At 42.6% G+C, this 24,447-nt stretch overlaps 3 protein-coding genes across 3 annotated transcripts; all 3 read left to right on the top strand.

Annotated features, from left to right (window-relative positions):
• The first annotated feature begins 1,037 nt into the window (after positions 1-1,037).
• Positions 1,038-11,959, top strand: LOC142885623 (sodium- and chloride-dependent GABA transporter 3-like). The gene is made up of 14 exons (XM_076022278.1): positions 1,038-1,242; positions 1,345-1,479; positions 1,570-1,707; positions 1,890-1,989; positions 2,346-2,478; positions 2,559-2,693; positions 2,840-2,943; positions 3,261-3,385; positions 3,464-3,576; positions 3,664-3,801; positions 3,906-4,008; positions 4,435-4,535; positions 5,322-5,492; positions 11,843-11,959. Exons 1-14 carry the CDS (start codon positions 1,086-1,088, stop codon positions 11,942-11,944), a joined length of 1,755 nt encoding a protein of 584 aa, XP_075878393.1. The 5' UTR covers positions 1,038-1,085; the 3' UTR covers positions 11,945-11,959.
• A 2,073-nt stretch (positions 11,960-14,032) lies between these two features.
• LOC142884322 (sodium- and chloride-dependent GABA transporter 3-like) lies at positions 14,033-18,895 on the top strand. The gene is made up of 14 exons (XM_076019834.1): positions 14,033-14,188; positions 14,290-14,424; positions 14,515-14,652; positions 14,835-14,931; positions 15,287-15,419; positions 15,500-15,634; positions 15,781-15,884; positions 16,202-16,326; positions 16,405-16,517; positions 16,604-16,741; positions 17,288-17,390; positions 17,749-17,849; positions 18,546-18,716; positions 18,797-18,895. Exons 2-14 carry the CDS (start codon positions 14,340-14,342, stop codon positions 18,893-18,895), a joined length of 1,542 nt encoding a protein of 513 aa, XP_075875949.1. The 5' UTR covers positions 14,033-14,188; positions 14,290-14,339.
• Positions 18,896-19,504: 609 nt separating this feature from the next.
• Positions 19,505-24,435, top strand: LOC142884324 (sodium- and chloride-dependent GABA transporter 3-like). Its single transcript, XM_076019835.1, has 14 exons — positions 19,505-19,664; positions 19,772-19,906; positions 20,008-20,145; positions 20,632-20,734; positions 21,046-21,178; positions 21,283-21,417; positions 21,820-21,923; positions 22,894-23,018; positions 23,103-23,215; positions 23,291-23,428; positions 23,531-23,633; positions 23,777-23,877; positions 24,054-24,224; positions 24,325-24,435. Exons 1-14 carry the CDS (start codon positions 19,505-19,507, stop codon positions 24,433-24,435), a joined length of 1,770 nt encoding a protein of 589 aa, XP_075875950.1.
• The last annotated feature ends 12 nt before the right edge of the window (positions 24,436-24,447 follow it).

A 24,447-nucleotide genomic window follows, 5' to 3' on the forward strand; every position in this document is an offset into this window, starting at 1 on the left:
ATGGCACAGGACAAAGAAAGAAGCGGACTATCTAAACACAAGATAATTGAGAACAGGTGAACACAATCAGAACAAGGAAGAATAATCCGACAAGGCTGGAAACATACAAGGGAAGAGCAAGCCAACTGACACATGGGGGAACAGGGTTTCAAAATAAAACAGGAAGTCACAAGACAATAACCAAAACTGAACTAACACAAAACATGTCACTCTGAATCATGACATGACAACCTAGCTTTTCCTATTTGTACCAAACCACCTGTCAAGGACACAGGACCACTTTATAATTTCACTTAAGTGACAATAAAAAAAGAAAACATTTCAATCAACAAATTCAGCATAAAACAAATTTCTAACCATTTCGCTCTTTGTAGAAATAAGATCCCAAGTGACTCTGCACACCTGCCACTCCTTTATCCTTCACATAAGGAGGCACGACATGGCAAGTATGTGTTTGATTAGCGATTATGTGTTCTAAACCTCTGTTGAAATAATAAACAATTTATTTGAACTAAACCACAACTGTGTGTTGTTGGTAATCTGAAATGAACTTTAAATGTGTGGAAAGAAACATTCTCAATTAGCAGCACTAAAACAGCCACTAGCTGACATTGCCGGCATCTCTTGTTGTTGTTGTTGTTTTAATTGAGTGCATCTGTTGTGATCAAATCAATCAGTCTGAGCAAAAGACACTGTATTAAAATTTTTAAGGAGTTAAATATTTGCATACCATAGTAATGATTTGAAGACACTAACTGACATTTAGCCTTGCCTCCAACACACTCATCAGCTGATTAGTTACAGTCTCACCCATGTCAATACCAGCAACAGCTGGTTTGGTTGGGTCACAGTGTAGTGGACCAGAAAAATACACTGTGTTTATGTGCATACAACAAGACTGTTGCTATGTTAATGTTAGGGATGTGAACATGCCCCACAGGATGGAATTTTCGGAGTCTAATGACTAAATATGAATAGATTCAACCACCCTTGGAAAACAAATATTTGCTGGTGTCGTGAAAGAACAGAAAACCGAAAAGAGCTGAGAAAGCCAAATTATTCCAGATTCCTCTCATAGTGCGAGGATGAGCAGACAGAGGAGGACAGAGGAGAACCAGAGGGCCATCGGCGACCGAGGCCAGTGGGCCAGTAAGACAGAGTACCTTCTGGTGGTGGCAGGAAGTGTGGTGGGCCTGGGCAACGTGTGGAGGTTCCCCTACCTGTGCTACAAGAATGGAGGAGGTAATCACCTATGCTGAGAGTTTGATTCTGATCAGTTTTAATCAACTGAAAAAGAAAAGAAAAGCCGACATACTCTTATTTTTTTTGTTTTAATGTTTTTAGGTGCCTTCCTGCTGCCATATTGTTTGTTTGCGGTACTTCTTGGAATTCCAATGTTCCTGCTGGAAACCTCCATTGGCCAGTACACCCAGCAAGGATCCGTCACTTGCTGGAGGAAGCTGTGTCCACTGGCTTCAGGTGAATTGCTCAATTGTAATGTTCAAATATCATAATTAAATAATAAAAAAAATGAAACTTGAAATATTTATTTTTTTCCATATGCTGTAGGAATCGGTTATGGACATTTGGTGATGAAAATGTACAACTTTGGCTACACCGTAATCGAAGCCTGGTCTCTTCTCTACCTGGGCTTCTCCTTTAGTTCCCAGCTTCCCTGGGCCACTTGTAACAACACTTGGAACACAGGTAACACTGAAAGAAGAAAAGCCAAAGGATAGTGAAATCACAACAAAATAACATGTTAAAATTCAAGAGAAACAATATTTATATTTTAGAGGATATGTATAATATAAGATCTTAATAAGATGTGATGTAATGACTTAACAGTGTGGGAGTATAATATTATATTATTTTATGTTTGAAACCAGAGAACTGTTTGGCTATTTCGCAAGGAGTCAACTCAAGAAATGCAACGACAAATGAGAGCATGCTGAGAAACACCACCTCCGCTGCCATTGAGTTTTGGCAGTAAGTTATTTTTCTTTCTCTTCATTCGCCTCCCCCCCCCCCAAAAAAAAAGAGATAGTTAAAAATAAACTGAGTCCCATTGACTTCACAGCTGTAATGTTATCACAAAAAGTTTAAAAATAATTATGGTGCCACGAGATGTCAGTCAACGTGCATAATGTGTTGGTCTAATTTATGAAACTGCTTTGGACCATTTTAATTTAGCTTTATTTAATTTTTTAACCACAAAGTAGCCCTTCACTAAAATTATGTTATGATATGATTTTTCAGACAGTATATTGCATTATACACAGTTTCTATTATGTATAAAGAGAAATATATGGTTGATGCACTTGAAATGTCGCTCTTGCCTCCAGGCGGCGGGTGCTGGGTTTGTCTGCAGGCATTGAGGAGCCGGGCCAGGTCCGATGGGATTTGGCTGTGTGTCTTCTGATCTGCTGGACGTTATGCTACTTCAGCATCTGGAAAAGCGTTCGATCCTCTGGGAAGGTAAACAGGCCATAATTCTGCTTTGGTTAGGACACTTCCAACCAACCTTGTTGGTCTGACTGTGTGCTCTTCTCTGGAAGGTGGCCTACTTTACAGCCACGTTCCCATATGTGACTCTCCTGATTCTGCTCATCAGAGTAGTGACTCTGCCGGGAGCTGGCCAAGGAATCTACTACTACCTGTACCCAAACATTAGCCGTCTGGCCAACATAGAGGTGAACTTCATGTAACAAAATAAGTATATGAACACAAAAAAATCGAACATAGTCTGAGCTTTGATCATCTCATACAGAATGCAAAAAATAAAAATAAAAAAGATAGAATCTGAGAGCTGAAGAAGGAATGTTTTGTTGTTTTGCAGGTGTGGATTGATGCCATGTCACAGATCAGCTTCTCCTACAGCATCAGTGCTGGCTCTCTGATTGTCCTGGGCAGCTTCTCTGATTACAACAACAACTGTTACAAGTAGGATTTAATACCAAATGTCATTTGATGCGCTTGGATCCTTCCCTGGTGCATCTCAGTGATGTGTCCCTCTCACTGCTATTACTTTTAGCCAAAGTCTCTCACCACAACCACTTAGGTGTGTTTTCCTTTAATTATTTTTTTTCAACCACAGGTTCTGCTTGCCAGCAAAAAGAGAAGATCCAACGATTGGCTACTACCTGTAGCGGTTATTCAAATCAACAGGATGTTTATCTGTTGATGTTCACGAAGTCGATGGGCCTTGAATGGACTCTCGTCTTCACTCCACCGGTTGACAGTCTGTGTCTGTCCTCCAGGGACTGTTTCTGGCTCTGCCTGCTGAACAGCGCCACCAGTTTTGTCGCTGGATTTGTCGTCTTCTCAGTTCTTGGCTTCATGGCTCACCAACACGGGACTACTGTTGACTCTGTGGCCGACTCAGGTATTGAGGAACTTGACCAACTGCAGTGTTGATACTTTTCTGAATGAGTCAAAGCTCTGTTGCTGGTCCGCCCCACAGGTCCAGGTCTGGCCTTCATCACCTACCCTCAGGTTACAGCCATGATACCTCTGCCACAGCTGTGGGCCTTCTGCTTCTTCCTCATGGTCATCCTGCTGGCCATCGATTCACACGTAATCACAAGTGTTATCTGATAAACAACAACATTATGATTTCCCTCGAGACATATGCAAAAATAATTCACTTTCCTTCATCCCCAGTTTGTGATGGTGGAAAGTTTCATCACCACTGTGAGTGACTTGTTTCCGAAAGTGTTTCACGCTCCACAGAGACACGAGCTCTTTGCCCTCGCAACCTGCTTGTTTGGTTTTTTCATCAATCTTTCCCTAATAACTGAGGTGAGTACAAAACAGACATACCATATAACAGTATAAATTCACTTTTTATCTACATTTAGCACATTTTCAAATGTACATTTTACCACTTGATTTCCTTCTTCCAGGGAGGTATTTACGTGTTCCAGCTCATTGAAGCCTACGGCTCGACAAGAATGTCAAGTAGTTTTCTGGCTATTTGTGAATGTGTGGCTATTGCCTGGATCTATGGTTAGTACACATGGCTTTCTTTTGCAAATACAAGTTTAGTGCTTAGTATTTCATGAATACAAAAGTCAATTTTTTCACAATTTTTCTCTCAACACGTGCTTATGTGTTTTCTTCCCCAAGTGACAAAAGCAGTTTTGATTTAGGCAACCATTTTAATTTTAACCTCAGTCTTCTTGACAAAAATGTTTAGTGGACTCTCCACAATGACTTGTGGGATTATATGTGCCATGATTGAGCAACTGTCGTGAACAAGCCAAAATTGATGTAACATTGTCATAAGCACCCACTCATTTGCAATATGTCAACTTTGTTTGTATGCAACATAATTTTATTGAAGGTCAGACCCACAATCAGTCACAAGGTAAATTGTGTCCTCAAATTAGCTAAAGATGAATTAATAAGGGAAACAAACTGTGTCACCATCAGGTGCCGACAATGTTCTGGCTTTCATCAAGGACATGTCAGGAAGGAGGCCACATGTTTTCTTTAAGTTGTGCTGGAAATACATTATTCCTCTTCTGTCACTGGTGAGTCCGACTGCTCCTCCTGTTGACCGTTGAAATTACATCCCATTGTTAGTTTCTGTTCGATTAGAAAACGTTCTTACTCCCAATGGACAAACTGCCACCAGATCAAACCATAAATCCAACAAACAGCACAAACATACAACATAAATTATTATTATTTTATTATTATTATTATTATTATGGATTAGATTTATATAGCGCTTAAATATATTTATATATTTTCTAGGCACCCAAAGCGCTTTACGTGGAACCCATTATTCACTCACACCACATTCATACTGGTGGTGGTAAGCTACATGTCTAGCCATAGCTGCCCTGGGGCAGACTGACCAAAGCATGGCACCCAATCTGTGCCAAACGGCCCCTCCGACCACAACCAAACATTCACTCACGTTCATATGAGGCTATGTGGTTTAAGTGCATCAGTGGGAACCAATATTACAGAATTCAGTCCAATCAAACACATAATTTATATAATCACAAGAGCAGCAAGATGGTAGTGATGTTAAAATAATGGCTCGTTTGTGAAGTCCAATTAGTTCAGTTTCATCCCTGTTAAACCACGTTGAGCCCAACACGACTTCAGAAAGCAGACACATCTCACGCTGCCTAGATTTCACTAGACACCTTCAGACTATGTTTCCTCCACAAAATCAGGACACATATCTGCAAACTTGTATCTTGTAATATGATTCTCTGAGTGTCTTACAGAGATGTCAGTGAACAAAGTTTGGCCATTGCACCTTAAAACAAAGTTGTGTTTTTGTATTGTGTCCGTTTTCCCAGGTTTCTTTAATCCTGTACTTTGTTGACTACAAACACCTCAAGCTTAACAACTGGTACGTCTACCCGGACTGGGCGTACGCACTGGGATGGATCATGGCGTTCACCTCCTTTGTTGTGTTGATACTGACGATGGTTGGACAGATGTGTCAGACATCAGGCACCTTCATGCAAGTAGGTGTTGTGAAGATTCCTCCTTTTAAGTGCCTGTACATTTATTGTACACATAACAATGACACATTTTTTCGTCTCCAGCGTGTGTCCTTCCTTTGCCGGCCGGCCGAAGAACCAGCCTGGAGGGGGCAGGCAGCTGAGGACCAGGGACCAACTGAGATGACACCATGTGATATTTAAAATAATAATAATAAAAAAGAATTAACACAATAAACATAAAGGTTAATGGCCATTGTGTTTACCTTGACTTGCTTTGAGATGACGACACTCCTCTGTCTTCATGGTGTCATTCTGCGCTGCTGGGCTTTTCTTTTTTTTTTTTCTTACAGCAGGAATCTCTAGACATGTCAGTTTCCTCCTCCTTGGCTGACAGAAGAAATTCACCTGTCATATATGATCTGGCAGTGGTTTCACTTCCATCACGTCTTGGCCTCTGCGGCATTTGTCCATCCTTTGCTGCCCTACTAAGAAACCAGTCTGGCTGAATGCAGCAATTGGTAGAACTGCAGAGATGATAAGTTTTGCAGAGGCGACAGACTTTAAGTGCACAGAGCAGGTCTATTATACAAATTTTTACTTTTACTAGATTTAGTTATTATTTAGTTCTTACATTTGTCTTTTTTGCTAACATTTTTTGTTGTAGTTTATTTAATGATTTGGAGCTTACTTTGCACATTGATGAAAGGAGAAAGTGGTATTCATGTTATACTTCTGTGAAGTAAAAATCAATTTTGAGTGCAGGATGTATTCAAATTTAGGCAGGCATGTAATTTATGATGGACCCTTCAATATTTATCTTTAAAAAAAAACCCCAGTGATGACTTTACAGGTTTTTACAAGTAGAGACAATAAGGAGATTGATCTCTCTGAATTTTGAACTGACTGCACTGTTCACAAGAAAAGTAGAGAGATGATTGAGACCAAGGCCAATGGGCCTCGTGTTATTGTAATTTCACTGTTACATTACAGTAAAGTAATGGGTTCACCTACATCTGAAACAGGGCGTGGTGTGAACCCAAATGCAGCACAAACAGCGTAGTAGAAATTGCAATGAGGGGGGTAGGTGTTGGATCAGGAGCAGGCCCGAACCAACAAGGGCCAGGAAACAGGCAGACAGACACCAGAGACGCAGAGGCTGTAGACGTGGTCGGGGGCAGAAGGCTGGTCGGGTTGCCGGGGAGCTGGCGGTCGAGGCAGGTCGGGTTGCTGGGAGGCAAGACGTCAGGGAAAAACGGGGTCGGAACCGAGAAGGCAGGAGGCGGATTACCAAGAGCGGAAGCGGGCAGGTCAGAACACCAGGGAAATTCAAGCTGGATCGGGTCAGGGAAAGGCTCGGTCGACAACGGGTGCTCGGGCAGAGAACCGCTGGAAGGTCTTGCATGGGGACAAAGAACAATCTGGCAAAGAATGGGTGTGGAGCAGGAGCATATATACTGAGCTGATTGCAGATGAAGAGCAGCTGTGAGCACAGGTGAGTGGAGTGGCTGATGAGGTGGGAGTGGCTGGCATGCTGAATGGAAAAGTACTGTGACAGCATCATGGTACAAGTGTGGACTCTCTTCTACCTGGCGTCCTCATTCACATCACAGATCCCCTGGGCCACCCGTGAAAACAACTGGAATACAGGTTGACCTCTGATTTAGATTCAACTCCTGTACTTAACCGCAGCCCTAAAATGACATTGCCATGGCTCACCATACTGGGTTCTCACCTTAAGTCTCACAGTCCAATTGTCCAGTGCTTGACATGGACTGTTGCAATGGAACCTTGTCCTTCTGTTTCCTCACATAAGATCCACTTGAAAACACCAGTTTCACATGTCTCCACCTTTGTTTGATGTGGCACCCAGCTTTGGAAACAGACAGGAGCTCAGCAAACGTTAGCGCTTTCCGCTTTGCCTTGAGTGATGCTTGTGCCACCGTGTCTTGCTGTGATGACATCTGTGTAAACATTCATGCAAATGTTCACTAAATATTAGAAAAATATACAAAAGGCACCAATTGAGCATAGATCCTGGCCTGGGGTGTGGACCATAGTTTACAAAAGGTTTGTGGAAACATTGTGCCATTGGTGGTAGTTTGTGTGTAGCAAATGTTTTTTTGCCTGTCATACTCCCCAAGGCTGTCTTGGTCTTGGACAGTATGATTCCTCACATAACATGACAGGAAATCAGACCAGATGGGAAAACACAACCTCCTCTTATATTGAGTTCTTGGAGTTTATCTTTTTTTGTTTTGTCTCCCTATGTCTCTCTCGCTCTCTCTTTTGTAAAGACATAGGCAAACATCAGAATCAAGACATTATACAGTCAAATATATATATACATATATATATATATATATATATATATATGTATACATATATATATATACACATATATATTTATTTATATATATATATAAATACAGCACAGAAGGCAATTTGACAGTTTTATTTTGAAAAATATCTGTTTATTCGTCTTTAGTTTTACTTAATGTGTTTATTTCTTGATGTCTGTCACTTGTGTCTCGTTTTCAGCCCATCCCTTGATTATTCTCACCTGTGTTCCCCTGCCCTAGTGTATAGTCCTTGGCTGTGTCTCAATTCAGGGTCTGCTTCCTTAGAATGAAATGTCCTCCGTCTGAAGGAAGCGTTCTCCCAGAACCCGGCCGCGGAGGACGAACCAAAACCCACCTCCCCGGTAACCACACGGGACGGTCTAGCCTTCGGCATATTTCCTGGTTGCGTCACCGCCGTTCCCCCCTGCTGGCCAACCCCGGAAGTGACGTTTTCATAATATCAAGCTAGCCATTGGTTCGCCATCTAACGATGGCGTTGGATGTTCAAATAAGTAAAAACCCTACGTTAAAAACTGAATATTTTATGTGAAATTTCAATACTAAAATTTATACGAAGTGTCTTTGCCAGTACATGCCGCTAATTTCAGCTGACTTCCCAGGATCCCAGGATGCTTTAGGGCAGCACGCAAAGCATCATGGGATACAGAAGTACGCGAAGGATAGTAGCGGTGTAGCCTGACGCAGTATGACGCAACTTCCTTTCAAACGCATGCTCCGAAGGGTGCAGACCCTGAATTGAGACACAGCCCTTGTCTCCCCTTGTCTTGGTGGGATCATTGTCTTCTGTGCAGGTTTAAAACATTAACCTTTTTTTGTCTGCAATTCCAGAGTGGTCTGCATTTGGGCCCTGCCTCCACGCTGCCATCCTGACAAAATGATCCCACAACAAATGGACCCAGCGAAGACTGGAACTGCAAAGAGTAGGCCAATGACATTGCTTCAGTACCTTTCCCGGCAGGCCTCTCTGTATGAGGCCAGGAAGGTGCCTCCCTCAACGCCGGCAAGTATCCCCTACTGCCCGTCAGCATACATGGTGTTGAATTTGAGGTGGTGTCGAGTAACAGGTACCTGGGTGTCCACCTGGATGACAAGCTGGACTGGTCCTTCAACACCGCTGAGAAGGGGCAGAGTTGACTTCACTTCTTACGCAGGCTGCGCTCTTTCAATGTGTCCAGTGACATGCTGCACATGTTTTACAGATCAGAGGTGGAGAGTGCCTTGCTGTATGCTGCTGCCTGCTTGGGTAGTAGCCAGATGGACAAGGACAGGAGACGGTTAGACAAGCTTTAAGAGAGCAAGTTCGAATCCCTACCATCCTCTGCACAGTATTGTCTCCGGACAGCCGCAGCAACTGTCTGCTATTCATGAGCTGCAGGACTGAGCACCTCTGGCGATCCTTTGTCCCCTCAGCCATCAGACTTCACAACTCCTCATACATAGCTCCCCCACTTGCACATGCACACAAACACACACACACACACACACACACGCACGCACAGTTGCACTCATCAATAATGTATTTGACTTGTTTTATGCTATTTTGTGATGATGCTTTTGATGTTTTGTTTTATGTGTTTTATATGAGATGCTGGACACAACAATTTCCCCATCGGGATAAATAAAGTCTCTATCATTATTGTTGTTATTACTATTATTATTATCTGGGTTGAACAGCCGGCTCTCAAACAATTTTACAGCACACGCCTGACACTAGGTGGTCCAAGTAGTGTCCAGTGCTGACCGGAGCTCCTTGCCACTCCTTGCTCCTAGTTGTCAGCCCTTCCGACACCAGCCAGCGGTGCCCCGTCGGCAGCAGGACCAATACCAGCCAGAGGCTCCCTGTTGGTGGCCCGGCCGACGCCTGTCCCTGGTCTCCTGCCGGCGGTCTGCCCGACGCCTGGTCGTGACTTCCTGCCAGTGGTCCGCCCAACACCAGGTCCTGACTCCCTGCTAGCGGTCTGCCCGACGCCTGGTCTTGACTTCCTGCCAGTGGTCCACCCGACGCCTGGTCGTGACTTCCTGCCAGCGGTCCGCCCAACACCAGGTCCTGACTCCCTGCTAGCGGTCTGCCCGATGCCTGGTCGTGACTTCCTGCCAGTGGTCCACCCGACGCCTGGTCGTGACTTCCTGCCAGTGGTCCGCCCAACGCCAGGTCCTGCCTCCCTGCCGGCAGTGCAGACGATGCCAACCCCGCGATTCCAGTCGCAGATCCAGCTGCCAACAGCTCGCCTGACTCCAGCTCCTGCCTTGACCCCCAAAGGGTTTGATCTCCATCGCCGGCCCCTGGAGAGGTTCAGCCTTCGTCGCCAACCCCCGGCACAGCCCCTGTAAGGGTTCAGTATCGAAATTCAGTGTTGAAATGTTTTTTGTTTTCGTTTTGGTCCCTCCTCCTGACCCCCATCCTCCCACCCTTTCCTGGTCATTGCACGTTTTTGGTTTTCTGTGCTTTTCCTATTTTATTTTGAAATCAGTTTATTCTGTTGTCAGCGTTATTAGTTTTACTTCCTGTGTTCATTTCTTTGTCTCGTTTTCAGCCCTGCCCTTGATTGTTCTCACTTGTGTTCCCCTGCCCCAGTGTATAAATAGTCCTTGTCTTCAGTCCAGGTTTGTGGCATGCTGTTCTTGTTTTTGCCAGTGTTCATTTGCTCTCAGGTCTGTAATTGTTTTTTCCCCCCTTAGTTACTTGTTACGGCTTTCTTTTGCACCCGCCACGTCTTTTTGTTAAGTCACCCGCTGTTTTTTTTTTTCCATGGGTACCTGTATGGACTCCCTTAGTTTAGTTTTTGTTGAGAGTTTTTTGTCTGCAAATCCAGAGTGGTCTGCATTTGGGTCCTGCCTCTACGCTCCTGTCCTGACAGACTTGAGATGAACAGGCATAGACAAACTGTTGGAGACCGAGGCCAGTGGGCCAGTAAGACAGAATACATCCTGGTCATCGCGGGAAATGTCGTGGGCCTGGGCAACGTGTGGAGGTTCCCCTACCTCTGCTAAGAACGGAGGGGGTACAGATTGTTTTGAGGCAGCAGCAGACTAAAAGTTTGGCCAAAACCAATAATTTTTCTGCACGCAGGTGCCTTCCTGGTGCCGTACGTCCTACTGATTGTGCTGTGTGGGATGCCAATGTTCCTGCTGGAGGAAATTGTGTCCACTTGCGCAAGGTAAGTGTGTGTGAGTGTGTTTCAAGGAACAACAAATGCAGAATGTTGGCAGGGAAGTGGAGGGTTGCATTGTTGGTAGAACAACACTGACTAATCTTTAATTCCAGGGATTGGATATGGACAGCTGACAGTGACTTTGTTTGACTTCATCTACATCATGATACAAGTCTGGGCTCTCTTCTACCTGGTTTTTGCATTCAAAAGTCACATTCCCTGGGCCACTTGTAATAACACCTGGAATACGGGTACAGTTTTTCCTGTCTTCTGAATTTGCAGTGGACATGAAATCAGTTACTCAACACAACAACAATTACACAGGTCACTTAACAAATGCTATTATTTCAGACCAATTCTGAGCTTGATTGGTTGAGCAGGAGCTTTATAGAACTGCTTCTGAAATTTAGGAGCCAAGAAATGGGTGAATTGTCATTGAGTTCACATTTTTGCAACCCACTTGGTGAGACAATGTATTCACTCCACCAGCCAACTGCAAGCCTCTCACTGCTATGAATTCCACGGCCAACCTGACAGCCAATCAGACCAAGCTGGAAAACTGTGGTGACACTTTGTCATTGTTGACATTACCAGGCCACCTTTATTTCCTACGTGGTTGACTTTCGTCACATCACCTTCAATGGCCGGTACGTCTACCCTGACTGGGCCTACGCACTGGGATGGACCATGATGCTTTCCTCAGTTCTGATGATTCCACTCTGGGCAGTTGGACAGATGTGTTGATAAAAAAAGGAACCTTCAAACAGGTCAGTGACTCACTACTTGACAGTAAAGACTTTTTTGGTTTTTAGCCAACAATCGTTCTCCCAAGTAAACGCAGCCATCTTGTGTGCTGCAGCGGCTGACGATCCTCTGCCGTCCAGCTGGTGACCTGCTCAGCACAAAGAAGACAAAGGGGAACGACGGAACAGCCGCTGAACTAATGGCAACAGAAACTTAGTGCCACTGTAATGTGTAAACACAATGTTTTTTGTGTTTCTACTTCAAGTGGTCACTGTTGACATGGTTGTTCAAGTCTGGCTGTGAGAAATTATGATCCAATAATTCAATCTTGAATTAAACTGCATAAAAAGTGACAGTATTTTCTTTTTTTTTAAATTGTTAACATCTATATGCAATATCATGGTTTTATGTCAGGTATTGTTGCCGTACCAAACAAGAATAGTGGAAATATAAGAAATACAAAATTAGAAAAAGACCAAAAAAAAAAGAAAAAAAAAGCAATTACCTGAATAACGTGTACCTGTCAGGACTGAACTTAAGGAACTGAATCCAATGACTAAAAAAAATAAAATAAAAAATAAACAAAAATCAAATTAAATGCTCTTTAATTTTCAAAAAGGCAAAAATAAAAATCACTCTTGCAAGAAATAATACAAAACCATTCATTCATTCAGTTTCCATACCCACTTCTTCCTGAGATCAGGGTCACGGGGGTCTGCTGGAGCCTATCCCAGCTGTCATAGGGCGAAGGGACAAGTCACCAGTTCATCACAGGGCCACATAGAAACAGACAACCATTCATATGCACACCTACGGACAATTTAGAGTGTTCACATTGACCTCACATGCATGTTTTTGGACTGTTTTTGGAGAGGCAGCCGGAGAACCCACGCAGACACAGGGAGAACATGCAAACTCTACACAGAACGCTCCCAGGCCCGGAATCAAACCTACAATCTTCTTGCTGTGAGGTGGCAGCACTAACCACTGCGCCACTGTGTCGCCCCAATACTAAACCAATCTGTAGGTAAAGTTCCAACAAAACATACAATCAGTCCGAAGTGGAAAAGTATAAACCAAGCACAAAGTAGCAAACAAAACAGACTGACAAAACACAATAGAAAAACACAAGCCCTTATTAAAAGACATGAACTCGATTTGCCAGCTTTCTGTTGCAGTTAACGTGACAAAATGGCACAGGACAAAGAAAGAAGCGGACTATCTATACACAAGATAATTGAGAACAGGTGAACACAATCAGAACAAGGAAGAATAATCCGACAAGGCTGGAAACATACAAGGGAAGAGCAAGCCAACTGACACATGGGGGAACAGGGTTTCAAAATAAAACAGGAAGTCACAAGACAATAACCAAAACTGAACTAACACAAAACATGACACTCTGAATCATGACATGACAACCTAGCTTTTCCTATTTGTACCAAACCACCTGTCAAGGACACAGGACCACTTTATAATTTCACTTAAGTGACAATAAAAAAAGAAAACATTTCAATCAACAAATTCAGCATAAAACAAATTTCTAACTATTTCGCTCTTTGTAGAAATAAGATCCCAAGTGACTCTGCACACCTGCCACTCCTTTATCCTTCACATAAGGAGGCACGACATGGCAAGTATGTGTTTGATTAGCGATTATGTGTTCTAAACCTCTGTTGAAATAATAAACAATTTATTTGAACTAAACCACAACTGTGTGTTGTTGGTAATCTGAAATGAACTTTAAATGTGTGGAAAGAAACATTCTCAATTAGCAGCACTAAAACAGCCACTAGCTGACATTGCCGGCATCTCTTGTTGTTGTTGTTGTTTTAATTGAGTGCATCTGTTGTGATCAAATCAATCAGTCTGAGCAAAAGACACTGTATTAAAATTTTTAAGGAGTTAAATATTTGCATGCCATAGTAATGATTTGAAGACACTAACTGACATTTAGCCTTGCCTCCAACACACTCATCAGCTGATTAGTTACAGTCTCACCCATGTCAATACCAGCAACAGCTGGTTTGGTTGGGTCACAGTGTAGTGGACCAGAAAAATACACTGTGTTTATGTGCATACAACAAGACTGTTGCTATGTTAATGTTAGGGATGTGAACATGCCCCACAGGATGGAATTTTCGGAGTCTAATGGCTAAATATGAATAGATTCAACCACCCTTGGAAAACAAATAAAGGTAATTATAGATTAATTAGTAAATATTTGCTGGTGTCGTGAAAGAACAGAAAACCGAAAAGAGCTGAGAAAGCCAAATTATTCCAGATTCCTCTCATAGTGCGAGGATGAGCAGACAGAGGAGGACAGAGGAGAACCAGAGGGCCATCGGCGACCGAGGCCAGTGGGCCAGTAAGACAGAGTACCTTCTGGTGGTGGCAGGAAGTGTGGTGGGCCTGGGCAACGTGTGGAGGTTCCCCTACCTGTGCTACAAGAATGGAGGAGGTAATCACCTATGCTGAGAGTTTGATTCTGATTTGTTTTAATCAACTGAAAAAGAAAAGAAAAGCCGACATACTCTTATTTTGTTGTTTTAATGTTTTTAGGTGCCTTCCTGCTGCCATATTGTTTGTTTGCGGTACTTCTTGGAATTCCAATGTTCCTGCTGGAAACCTCCATTGGCCAGTACACCCAGCAAGGAACCGTCACTTGCTGGAGGAAGCTGTGTCCACTGGCTTCAGGTGAATTGCTCAATTGTAATGTTCAAATATCATAATTAAATAATAAAAAAAATGAAACTTGAAATATTTATTTTTTTCCATATGCTGTAGGAATCGGTTATGGACATTTGGTGATGAAAATGTATGACTTTGGCTACACCGTAATCGAAGCCTGGTCTCTTCTCTACCTGGGCTTCTCCTTTAGTTCCCAGCTTCCCTGGGCCACTTGTAACAACACTTGGAACACAGGTAGCACTGAAAGAAGAAAAGCCAAAGGATAGTGAAATCACAACAAAATAACATGTTAAAATTCAAGAGAAACAATATTTATATTTTAGAGGATATGTATAATATAAGATCTTAATAAGATGTGATGTAATGACTTAACAATGTGGGAGTATAATATTATATTATTTTATGTTTGAAACCAGAGAACTGTTTGGCTATTTCGCAAGGGAACTCAAGAAATGCAACGACAAATGAGAGCATGCTGAGAAACACCACCTCCGCTGCCATTGAGTTTTGGCAGTAAGTTATTTTTCTTTCTCTTCATTCGCCCCCCTCCCCCAAAAAAAGAAGAGATAGTTAAAAATAAACTGAGTCCCATTGACTTCACAGCTGTAATGTTATCACAAAAAGTTTAAAAATAATTGTGGTGCCACGAGATGTCAGTCAACGTGCATAATGTGTTGGTCTAATTTATGAAACTGCTTTGGACCATTTTAATTTAGCTTTATTTAATTTTTTAACCACAAAGTAGCCCTTCACTAAAATTATGTTATGATATGATTTTTCAGACAGTATATTGCATTATACACAGTTTCTATTGTGTATAAAGAGAAATATATGGTTGATGCACTTGAAATGTCGCTCTTGCCTCCAGGCGGCGGGTGCTGGGTTTGTCTGCAGGCATTGAGGAGCCGGGCCAGGTCCGATGGGATTTGGCTGTGTGTCTTCTGATCTGCTGGACGTTATGCTACTTCAGCATCTGGAAAAGCGTTCGATCCTCTGGGAAGGTAAACAGGCCATAATTCTGCTTTGGTAAGGACACTTCCAACCAACCTTGTTGGTCTGACTGTGTGCTCTTCTCTGGAAGGTGGCCTACTTTACAGCCACGTTCCCATATGTGACTCTCCTGATTCTGCTCATCAGAGGAGTGACTCTGCCGGGAGCTGGCCAAGGAATCTACTACTACCTGTACCCAAACATTAGCCGTCTGGCCAACATAGAGGTGAACTTCATGTAACAAAATAAGTATATGAACACAAAAAAATCGAACATAGTCTGAGCGTTGATCATCTCATACAGAATGCAAAAAATAAAAATAAAAAAGATAGAATCTGAGAGCTGAAGAAGGAATGTTTTGTTGTTTTGCAGGTGTGGATTGATGCCATGTCACAGATCAGCTTCTCCTACAGCATCAGTGCTGGCTCTCTGATTGTCCTGGGCAGCTTCTCTGATTACAACAACAACTGTTACAAGTAGGATTTAATACCAAATGTCATTTGATGCGCTTGGATCCTTCCCTGGTGCATCTCAGTGATGTGTCCCTCTCACTGCTATTACTTTTAGCCAAAGTCTCTCACCACAACCACTTAGGTGTGTTTTCCTTTAATTATTTTTTTTCAACCACAGGTTCTGCTTGCCAGCAAAAAGAGAAGATCCAACGATTGGCTACTACCTGTAGCGGTTATTCAAATCAACAGGATGTTTATCTGTTGATGTTCACGAAGTCGATGGGCCTTGAATGGACTCTCGTCTTCACTCCACTGGTTGACAGTCTGTGTCTGTCCTCCAGGGACTGTTTCTGGCTCTGCCTGCTGAACAGCGCCACCAGTTTTGTCGCTGGATTTGTCGTCTTCTCGGTTCTTGGCTTCATGGCTCATCAACACGGGACTACTGTTGACTCTGTGGCCGACTCAGGTATTGAGGAACTTGACCAACTGCAGTGTTGATACTTTTCTGAAAGAGTCAAAGCTCTGTTGCTGGTCCGCCCCACAGGTCCAGGTCTGGCCTTCATCACCTACCCTCAGGCTACAGCCATGATACCTCTGCCACAGCTGTGGGCCTTCTGCTTCTTCCTCATGCTCATCCTGCTGGCCATCGATTCACACGTGATCACAAGTGTTATCTGATAAACAACAACAGTATGATTTTCCTAGAGACGTATGCAAAATAATTCACTTTCCTTCATCCCCAGTTTGTGATGGTGGAAAGTTTCATCACCACTGTGAGTGACTTGTTTCCGAAAGTGTTTCACGCTCCACAGAGACACGAGCTCTTTGCCCTCGCAACCTGCTTGTTTGGTTTTTTCATCAATCTTTCCCTAATAACTGAGGTGAGTACAAAATACACATAATAGAATAGAATATACTTTCACAGGGTGGACATGGAGCCAAATATCCCTATTATAATTGGATTAGAAGTCAAAATGGAATAAAAATGCTCAGTATATATAAACCTCAATCAGAATAAACAGGCCTTAACTAAATGAAATTTCAGACCGATAGAGAACCGATCAAAAGTAGAAAAAAAAATAAAAAAAAATATCAACAGTCAATGGAATGTTGTCAGACTCTGTTCTTCACTGAATACACTGAAATGTCAGAACAATTAGAAAACACTGGAAATAGTAAATGCCTCAGTACCGAGGTGTTGCTTCAATAAAAGTGCAAAATCGGCACTACTGTGCTGATCAGATGATTGACCTCCATCTTCGATCAATCACGCCTCTTGCTGTTTTCAGCGAATCTTAACGTGTCACGCTGTAAAACAGCTGTTCTGAAGAAATCTGATCAAGTCCTTCACCCACACGTCATCCTTATATTGCACATATCATTGTTCACACATTTTCATTTTATTCAATTTCATTTCCTTTTTCCAGGGAGGTATTTACGTGTTCCAGCTCATTGAAGCCTACGGCTCGACAAGAATGTCACAGAACTTTCTGGCTATTTGTGAATGTCTGGCCATTGGCTGGATATATGGTGGGCAGACTTGGTTTTTCTTAGAAAAAAATAACGTGAAGCAGTCTTTAATTTGATTACAAATGTCCAGTTTAAGAATTTTTGTCCCAATGCGTGTGTTTATTTGCTGACTCCCCAAAGTGGCAAAAAAACACTGTTGATTTGGCAGCCATTTTAATTTTCGTCTCAGTGCTCTTGACAAAAATGCCTCATTGGCTGTCCGCAAAATATTGTGGGATTATCTACCTCAAGTCAGAGCAAACATAAAAAAGCTAACAATGATGTAAGATAACATACATATGTGAGATAATATTTTATCAGGGGACAGACCCATTAGTCACAAGCTTAATTGATGGTTGAATCAAACTGTGTTCATCAGGTGCTGACAATGTTCTGGCTTTCATCAAGGACATGACCGGAAGCAGGCCGCATGTTTTCTTCAAGCTGTGTTGGAAATACATTATTCCTCTTCTGTCGCTGGTAAGTCCAATTGCTCCTGCTGCTGGCCGATGAAATTACATTCCACTGTTAAATTAGATTTTATGAGAAAACTTTCTTCCTCCCAATAGGGAAACTAGTATGCCACCAGTTCAGAACAGAGATCCAACAAACAGCACAAACATGACACAACAGATAATACAACTCTTGTAAACCATGGAGCATCAATAACAACCTATAGGATATAATTCAGTCCAATCAAACACAGTAATTTATGTAATCACAAGAGAAGCAAGATGATGATGATAAGAATAAAATAAAACCAATAAATAAATACAGGAAAAAGTGAGGCACTTGACGAAATGTGGGCAAAAAAAATCTAGAGATCTGAGGTTTTGCATCAGGGAAAAAGAAGAGCTCATTCCAGCAACAATACATTTTTACCACTGTTGTAAAAGTAGCTGAATTAAGAATTCTTCTGATGTCTTAGTTCAGTTTCCACAAAGTTAAATCACGTTGAGCCCAACACGACTTTAGAAAGCAGACACAGCACTCCTAGTGGCTGAAGCTTCCCAGACGCCTTTGGGCCATGTTTCCTCTCCAACATCAGAACACATATTTGCAAACCAGGATCTCGTGATATGATTCTCCGAGTGTCTTACAGAGATGTCAGTGACCAAAGTTTGGCCATTACACCTTCAAATGCTTGTGTGTTTGCATATGTGTTTGTCCTCCCAGGTTTCTTTAATCCTGTACTTTGTTGACTACAAACACCTCAAGTTTAACAACTGGTACGTCTACCCAGACTGGGCGTACGCACTGGGATGGACCATGGTACTGACCTCCTTTGCCGTCTTGATACTGACAACGGCTGGACAGATGTGTCAGACATCAGGCACCTTCATGCAAGTGGGTGTTGTGAAGATCCCTCCTTTTAACTGCCAGCATATTCATCGCACACATAACCACGATGTGTTTTTCTGTTTCAGCGTTTGTCCTTCCTGTGCCAGCCAGCTGAAGAACCAGACTGGAGGAGGCAGGCAGCCGAGGATGTGACTGAGATGACGCCATGTGATGTGATGGCTTAAAGCTGCTCACAAAGTGGACTTAAAGTCACAGTTCAGGACCACACTATATATGCTTGGCTTGGGTTAATGATCACATGTTTAATGTAAATGCCGCCATACATGTACAGTCTTGGGCGTGTCTTGAGTTCAAACATGGGAGTAAAAAGTGACAAAAATGCAAATTATGTCTTTTTCTCAGTTTGCTCAGTTTTCTCCTAATCAATTTATGAATTTGCTAATTGACTAAGGCATCGAAATTAGATTGTATCAATAGAATGATGGATAAAAAAAAAATGAAATTAGCATAGAGGAAACGTTAAGATCCACACAAAAATAAAAAATGCTTTATTGTTTATCAATTTATATAATGACATCTGATGGTTTAACTTTAGAATTTAGTGGTTAAATTGTCAAAGATTATGTTCGAGATTTGATCAGATGCTTTAATTTGGGAAGAAAGTATTGAGCACAATTCCACCAACAGGTTGAAACTTGAATCCGGTTGAAACATGAGATGACAGAAACAAATAAAAGTGGCAAGTATCCTATGGGCTGGCTCTCGAAGTCACTTTGTGGTATTTATGAGGCAGACTTGGTGCTGAAACACCAGAAGAAGACCTCCTTGCTGAGATGGGCAGGCAGAGAAGGAACAAGGAAAAGAAGCAGAGGAGCGTGACTGACCGAGGCCATTGGGCCAGTAAGACAGAGTACCTACTGGTGGTGGCTGGAAATGTGGTCGGCCTGGGCAACGTGTGGAGGTTCCCCTACCTCTGCTACAAGAACGGAGGAGGTGAATTAATTTCAGTGTATTTAGCAAGATGGCTGGTGACAGAAATAATACAAATATCTTATGTTTGTATTTAAAAAACAAAAGTTGTTTCTCTCCTCCTCCTCTAGGTGCCTTCCTGGTGCCATATGTTGTGTTTGCTGTGCTGTGTGGGGTTCCTCTGTTCCTGCTGGAGACCTTCATCGGTCAGTACACCCAGGAAGGGTGCATCACCTGCTGGGGGAAGTTGTGTCCGCTGGCACAAGGTGACACAAATGGTTTCTTTCATACATTACACGTCAAGTTTATATGCTTTCACATACAAACTTATTTCATGTGACTAATTTAATATAATTATATTTTCCAGGTATTGGATATGGACACATGATTATAAAACTTTATGATTTTGGCTACATCTTGGTCCAAGTCTGGGCTCTCTTCTACCTGGTGTCCTCTTTCCAGACACCACTACCCTGGGCCACCTGCAATAACACCTGGAATACAGGTAACCTGCTTTGACACAATCACACACACACACACACACACTAATGAAATGTGTCTTATACATAAAAAAAACAAATACATTCACATTTTTTTATAAATATTACATATAATAATGTAACGTTCTTGAAGTGTGTTTATGTCATTTGGGTCTGTGTAAGGTGCCTTTAAGGAGGTGCAGGGGGGTTCCTGGGAAAAGGGGCGGGCACACGGGTGGGAGGGAGTTTTCTAGAGGAAGTTGTGCGGAAAACATCTTCTTGTCTCCGGTTCGGGTTGTTGGAACCATCAAGTTTGGAGCTACAATAAAGCAGCTGTTAAACCCACAACAACGCTTGGTTCTTGACAAATACTAAAACGTCACAATAATATGAAAATATATAATATAATATTATAAGTTTAAATTTGTAATTGTTTTCACCATTAGCTCTTGTGGAGAGAAAGATTAAAGTGTTGAACTCTTGTTCTGTCCTCTGTCTATTCATCACTCCAGAATCCTGTGTCACTCTTCAGGATTCTTTGTCTCCCTCTGAGAACCTCACATCCAATAACACCAGGCTGAGGAACACCAGCTCTGCTGCTGTTGAGTTCTGGGAGTGAGTTCCATCTTTACCCTTCATTTAATGCAATTTTATGAGAGGATCTTATGATATAATATTGCTCCAAAGAAGTACAAATGTAACTGTCTTTATCTGATGATGATATTGAAACGAAGCAAAACAAAACAAAACATGCAAGTCACTAGACATACAATCATCCCGGTCAACATTTCTAAATGAAGGACTTTCTTCCTTCTCCTTAACTGTTTAACATGAGATAAAACAACTTGCGCTCACTGATGCAGGACTCTCTACTCTCTCCACCATCTCCACTGTTTTCTTCTCTCCGGTCTCCTTCCTGCTCTCAGGCGCAGGATGTTGGGCATGTCCATGGGCATTGAGGAGCTGGGCACTGTGCGATGGGACCTGGCCTTGTGTCTTCTGGCCTGCTGGGTTTTTTGCTACTTCAGCATTTGGAAGGGCGTCAGGTCGTCTGGAAAAGTCAGAGGAAAAATTGTTACAAAAAAAATTGTAACAGAGTGACTGCTGCACGCCAAAACTGCCGTGTTCTAAAGTCTGTGTTCTCTGTCTAATATTTCTGGAAGGTGGCGTACTTCACGGCCACATTTCCGTACGTGATGCTGCTGGTCCTGCTCATCCAGGGACTGACCTTACCTGGAGCTGCGGACGGGATCTACTTCTACCTGTACCCAAACATCAGAGACCTGGCGAACCTGGAGGTATTTTACTCGGCTACCATGTGGGCTGTAATGAAAAGACTGCAGCTGGTGGTGGGAAACAAGAGGGAACTTAGAAGGAACAAAAATTGAAGGTGACCTACACAATTTTACTAAACAGTATGGTAAAACCATTGTGATTAAAGTCCTAAAAATTAGCTGAAAAATGTTGATCATTTCAGCAAGATATCCTAAAAAATATTTTATTGGAAGGTCGTAGTAGAATAACCTTCAATAATATGAAAAGAAAAACTTCCATCACCAAATTGTCATGACTGTTCATTTGCTAACCACATATTTATTCATCCAAACAAATTAAAACTAAAACTATAAATGAAAACAGGAAATGCAAAGAAGTAAATGTAACTTTAATACTGAAACCTTCTCACTGTTGCATCTGTCTAGGTGTGGATTGAAGCAGGATCTCAGATATTTTTCTCCTACAGCTTGGCCATCGGAACACTGAACGTTCTCGGAAGCTATAATGAGCACAACAACAACTGCTACAAGTAAGTTGAAAGGAGAGAGAAGCTCACAGAGAGCCATTCGGAGGAGCCCCAATGTGAAACACCAGCAACAGGTCAATGTTAGGATCGGACCAATCAGTGTCATTTGAGCACAATGAGGTTGTAGCTGTGACACAAACAGGTGCTTTGGATTGGTTTGCAGTAAAGGCTTTTCTTTGCTACTAACTGGCATTGGACACTGTTTGGTTAAACTCCGCCAAGCATCGCCACAGGGTAGTCATGATATCAGCAAATCCACTGGGAGAACAGGAATCTCTTTGAATGTGTCACACCGTGGTGAGGTTTTGTCTCGTCTTTTCCAACTTCCTCTTGTTTCAGATCACAACCTCTCCTCATGTTCCACCTGTTCGTCTGACCCAATTACCCATTGTTTCCAGCTGTGCCTTGTTACCTTGTGTGTTCAAATAGTCTGCGTTCCCCTTGTCTTGTGCCAGAGTGTCTTCGTCCGCCACGTCTAGCTGTAAGAGCCCACAGTCAGACGATTGGGCCTCGAGGGCCTTTGCTGTTAATGCTAAGTTTTGTTATTAGAATAGGATTTTGTTTAATAGTTATTTTCCTCCTTGTGAGTGATTTTTCGTTAAAACCTAGATTTGTTATTAGAGTATACTTTTGTTAGTAGTTCATTCCTTTTTCCTCCATGCGAGTGATTTTGTTGCCAGCTCAGTGAGAATAGGATTCTTATAGCCTGTTTATTTGATCTCTCTGATCTAAGGACAATTGCTTGTGAAATAAATTTACTTTTCTGTTAAACCTCTGCGTCTGAGTCCTGCCTCAAGTCCCGGCCTGACAGAATGCAATAGGCAGGAACCATGTAGCCATCATTTCCCCAAACATCTTGAGTAAATCTTTGAAACATAATTCCATACAATTCAATATGTATGTGTGTATGAATAAATAAGTAACTTAATGAATTGAATCACGGTAAAACTGCAGTTCCAATTGCATCCACCAGAGACTGTTTCTGGCTCTGCCTGCTGAACAGCGGGACCAGCTTTGTCGCTGGATTTGTCGTCTTCTCTGTTCTGGGATTCATGGCTCATCAGCTGGGTGTGACTGTGGACGCAGTGGCTGAGTCAGGTGCCAGGATACTGCAGTGCATCAGTGGCTTTCATCTTTGTGAGGTCTAAGGCTCTTAAGGCTCTCTGTTGTCCACCCCCTCAGGTCCAGGTCTGGCCTTCATCACCTACCCTCAGGCTACAGCCATGATGCCTCTGTCTCAGTTCTGGACCGTCTGCTTCTTCCTCATGCTCTTCCTTCTGGCAGTGGACACGCATGTAACCAATCTTGTCACTGCTGCTGTCAAAATACGACCCTTAATTGCCAAAATTACATTTTATTTTTTTTTTCAGTTTGTGACAGTGGAGAGCTTCGTCACCACGGCCGTTGATTTGTTTCCACGGTGGTTCCGTGCTCCCGTGAGGCGCGAGCTCTTTGTTCTTGCAATCTGCGGGGTCTGCTTCCTTGTGCATCTCGTCTTTGTTACGCAGGTGAGTGCTAAAATTTATTTTGATTAACATTTTCTGTGCAGGAAACGGGGACATAAATGTGGAAGTCAATCAAGACCTCCTTGTCAATCTTCCTGTTTGCAGGGAGGAATTTACGTTTTCCAGCTCACCGACTTTTACGGCTCCACCAGAGCCTGTCAGGATTTTGTTGCCATCTGTGAATGTCTGGCTATTGGCTGGATCTTTGGTAAGTCTTGACGTACACCTTTCTTTAAATTGTAGCCCAAACAAAACCCACTGAGTAAAAAGGCAAATGGCATTTCTGCAGTTACACAACTGTCTTCTGTAAGTCCTGCTTGGCTCAATGACATGTTCCTGGATGTGGCTCAGGTGCTGACCGTTACATGGACCTCATGGAGGAAATGACGGGACAGAGGCCGTCTGTCTTTTTCAAACTCTGCTGGAAATTCATCACTCCTTCGCTGCTGCTGGTAGGTCCAAAGTAGCTCCTTGCTGTCCAGTGAGAGAAAGCTCGAAGATTAATGATGTAATTATTGAAAATTATGTTCACATTCTGCAATTGTCGGTCCGCTGGACCTCTCCAAAAAAAGTTTAGCGTTTTTATTGCTGTGACCTTCATCCCAGTCTGTTTGACCCACCTTTGCAGTTTTCTCTGCTGCTTTACGTCATCGACTACCAACACATTAAAATTAACAACTGGTATGTTTACCCTGACTGGGCGTATTCACTGGGAGTGGCCATCACCCTGTCCTCGGTTGTCATGGTGCCACTGTGGGCAGCAGGACAGATGGTCTGGACATCAGGAAACTGCAAAGAGGTCAGGGTCCACTTTTTTTTTAAATTTACTTTGTTGAAATACTAATGTTTTTTACTCACGAGTCGGCAGCAATTTATTAAATTAACCTTATTTGTTGCAGCGTTTGTTGGTTCTTTGTCGTCCTGAAGATCCAGTGTGGAAGAAGAGGAGAACAGAGGAGGGGAGGGGGATGACCGAGCCCTACACAGCTGTGCTGCAAACTAGCCACTGATGGCTCCTAACT

This window comes from Nelusetta ayraudi, unplaced genomic scaffold (genome assembly GCF_046127955.1).
Source record: "Nelusetta ayraudi isolate G7.1 ecotype Tasmania unplaced genomic scaffold, CSIRO-AGI_Nayr_v1 ptg000011l, whole genome shotgun sequence".
In the NCBI taxonomy this organism is placed as follows: Eukaryota; Metazoa; Chordata; class Actinopteri; order Tetraodontiformes; family Monacanthidae; genus Nelusetta; species Nelusetta ayraudi.

Excerpts from the sequence above, each read along its gene's own strand:
- LOC142884322 (XM_076019834.1), top strand. The coding sequence starts at position 14,340 with ATGTTCCTGCTGGAAACCTCCATTGGCCAGTACACCCAGCAAGGAACC. Across the intron at positions 16,518-16,603 it reads TGCTGGCCATCGATTCACAC|TTTGTGATGGTGGAAAGTTT; the intron begins GTGATCACAAGT and ends CTTCATCCCCAG. Across the intron at positions 16,742-17,287 it reads ATCTTTCCCTAATAACTGAG|GGAGGTATTTACGTGTTCCA; the intron begins GTGAGTACAAAA and ends TCCTTTTTCCAG.
- LOC142884324 (XM_076019835.1), top strand. The coding sequence starts at position 19,505 with ATGGGCAGGCAGAGAAGGAACAAGGAAAAGAAGCAGAGGAGCGTGACT. Across the intron at positions 19,907-20,007 it reads GTTGTGTCCGCTGGCACAAG|GTATTGGATATGGACACATG; the intron begins GTGACACAAATG and ends TATATTTTCCAG. Across the intron at positions 23,429-23,530 it reads ATCTCGTCTTTGTTACGCAG|GGAGGAATTTACGTTTTCCA; the intron begins GTGAGTGCTAAA and ends TCCTGTTTGCAG.
- LOC142885623 (XM_076022278.1), top strand. The coding sequence starts at position 1,086 with ATGAGCAGACAGAGGAGGACAGAGGAGAACCAGAGGGCCATCGGCGAC. Across the intron at positions 4,009-4,434 it reads GGCTATTGCCTGGATCTATG|GTGCCGACAATGTTCTGGCT; the intron begins GTTAGTACACAT and ends TGTCACCATCAG. Across the intron at positions 5,493-11,842 it reads CATCAGGCACCTTCATGCAA|CGGCTGACGATCCTCTGCCG; the intron begins GTAGGTGTTGTG and ends TGTGTGCTGCAG.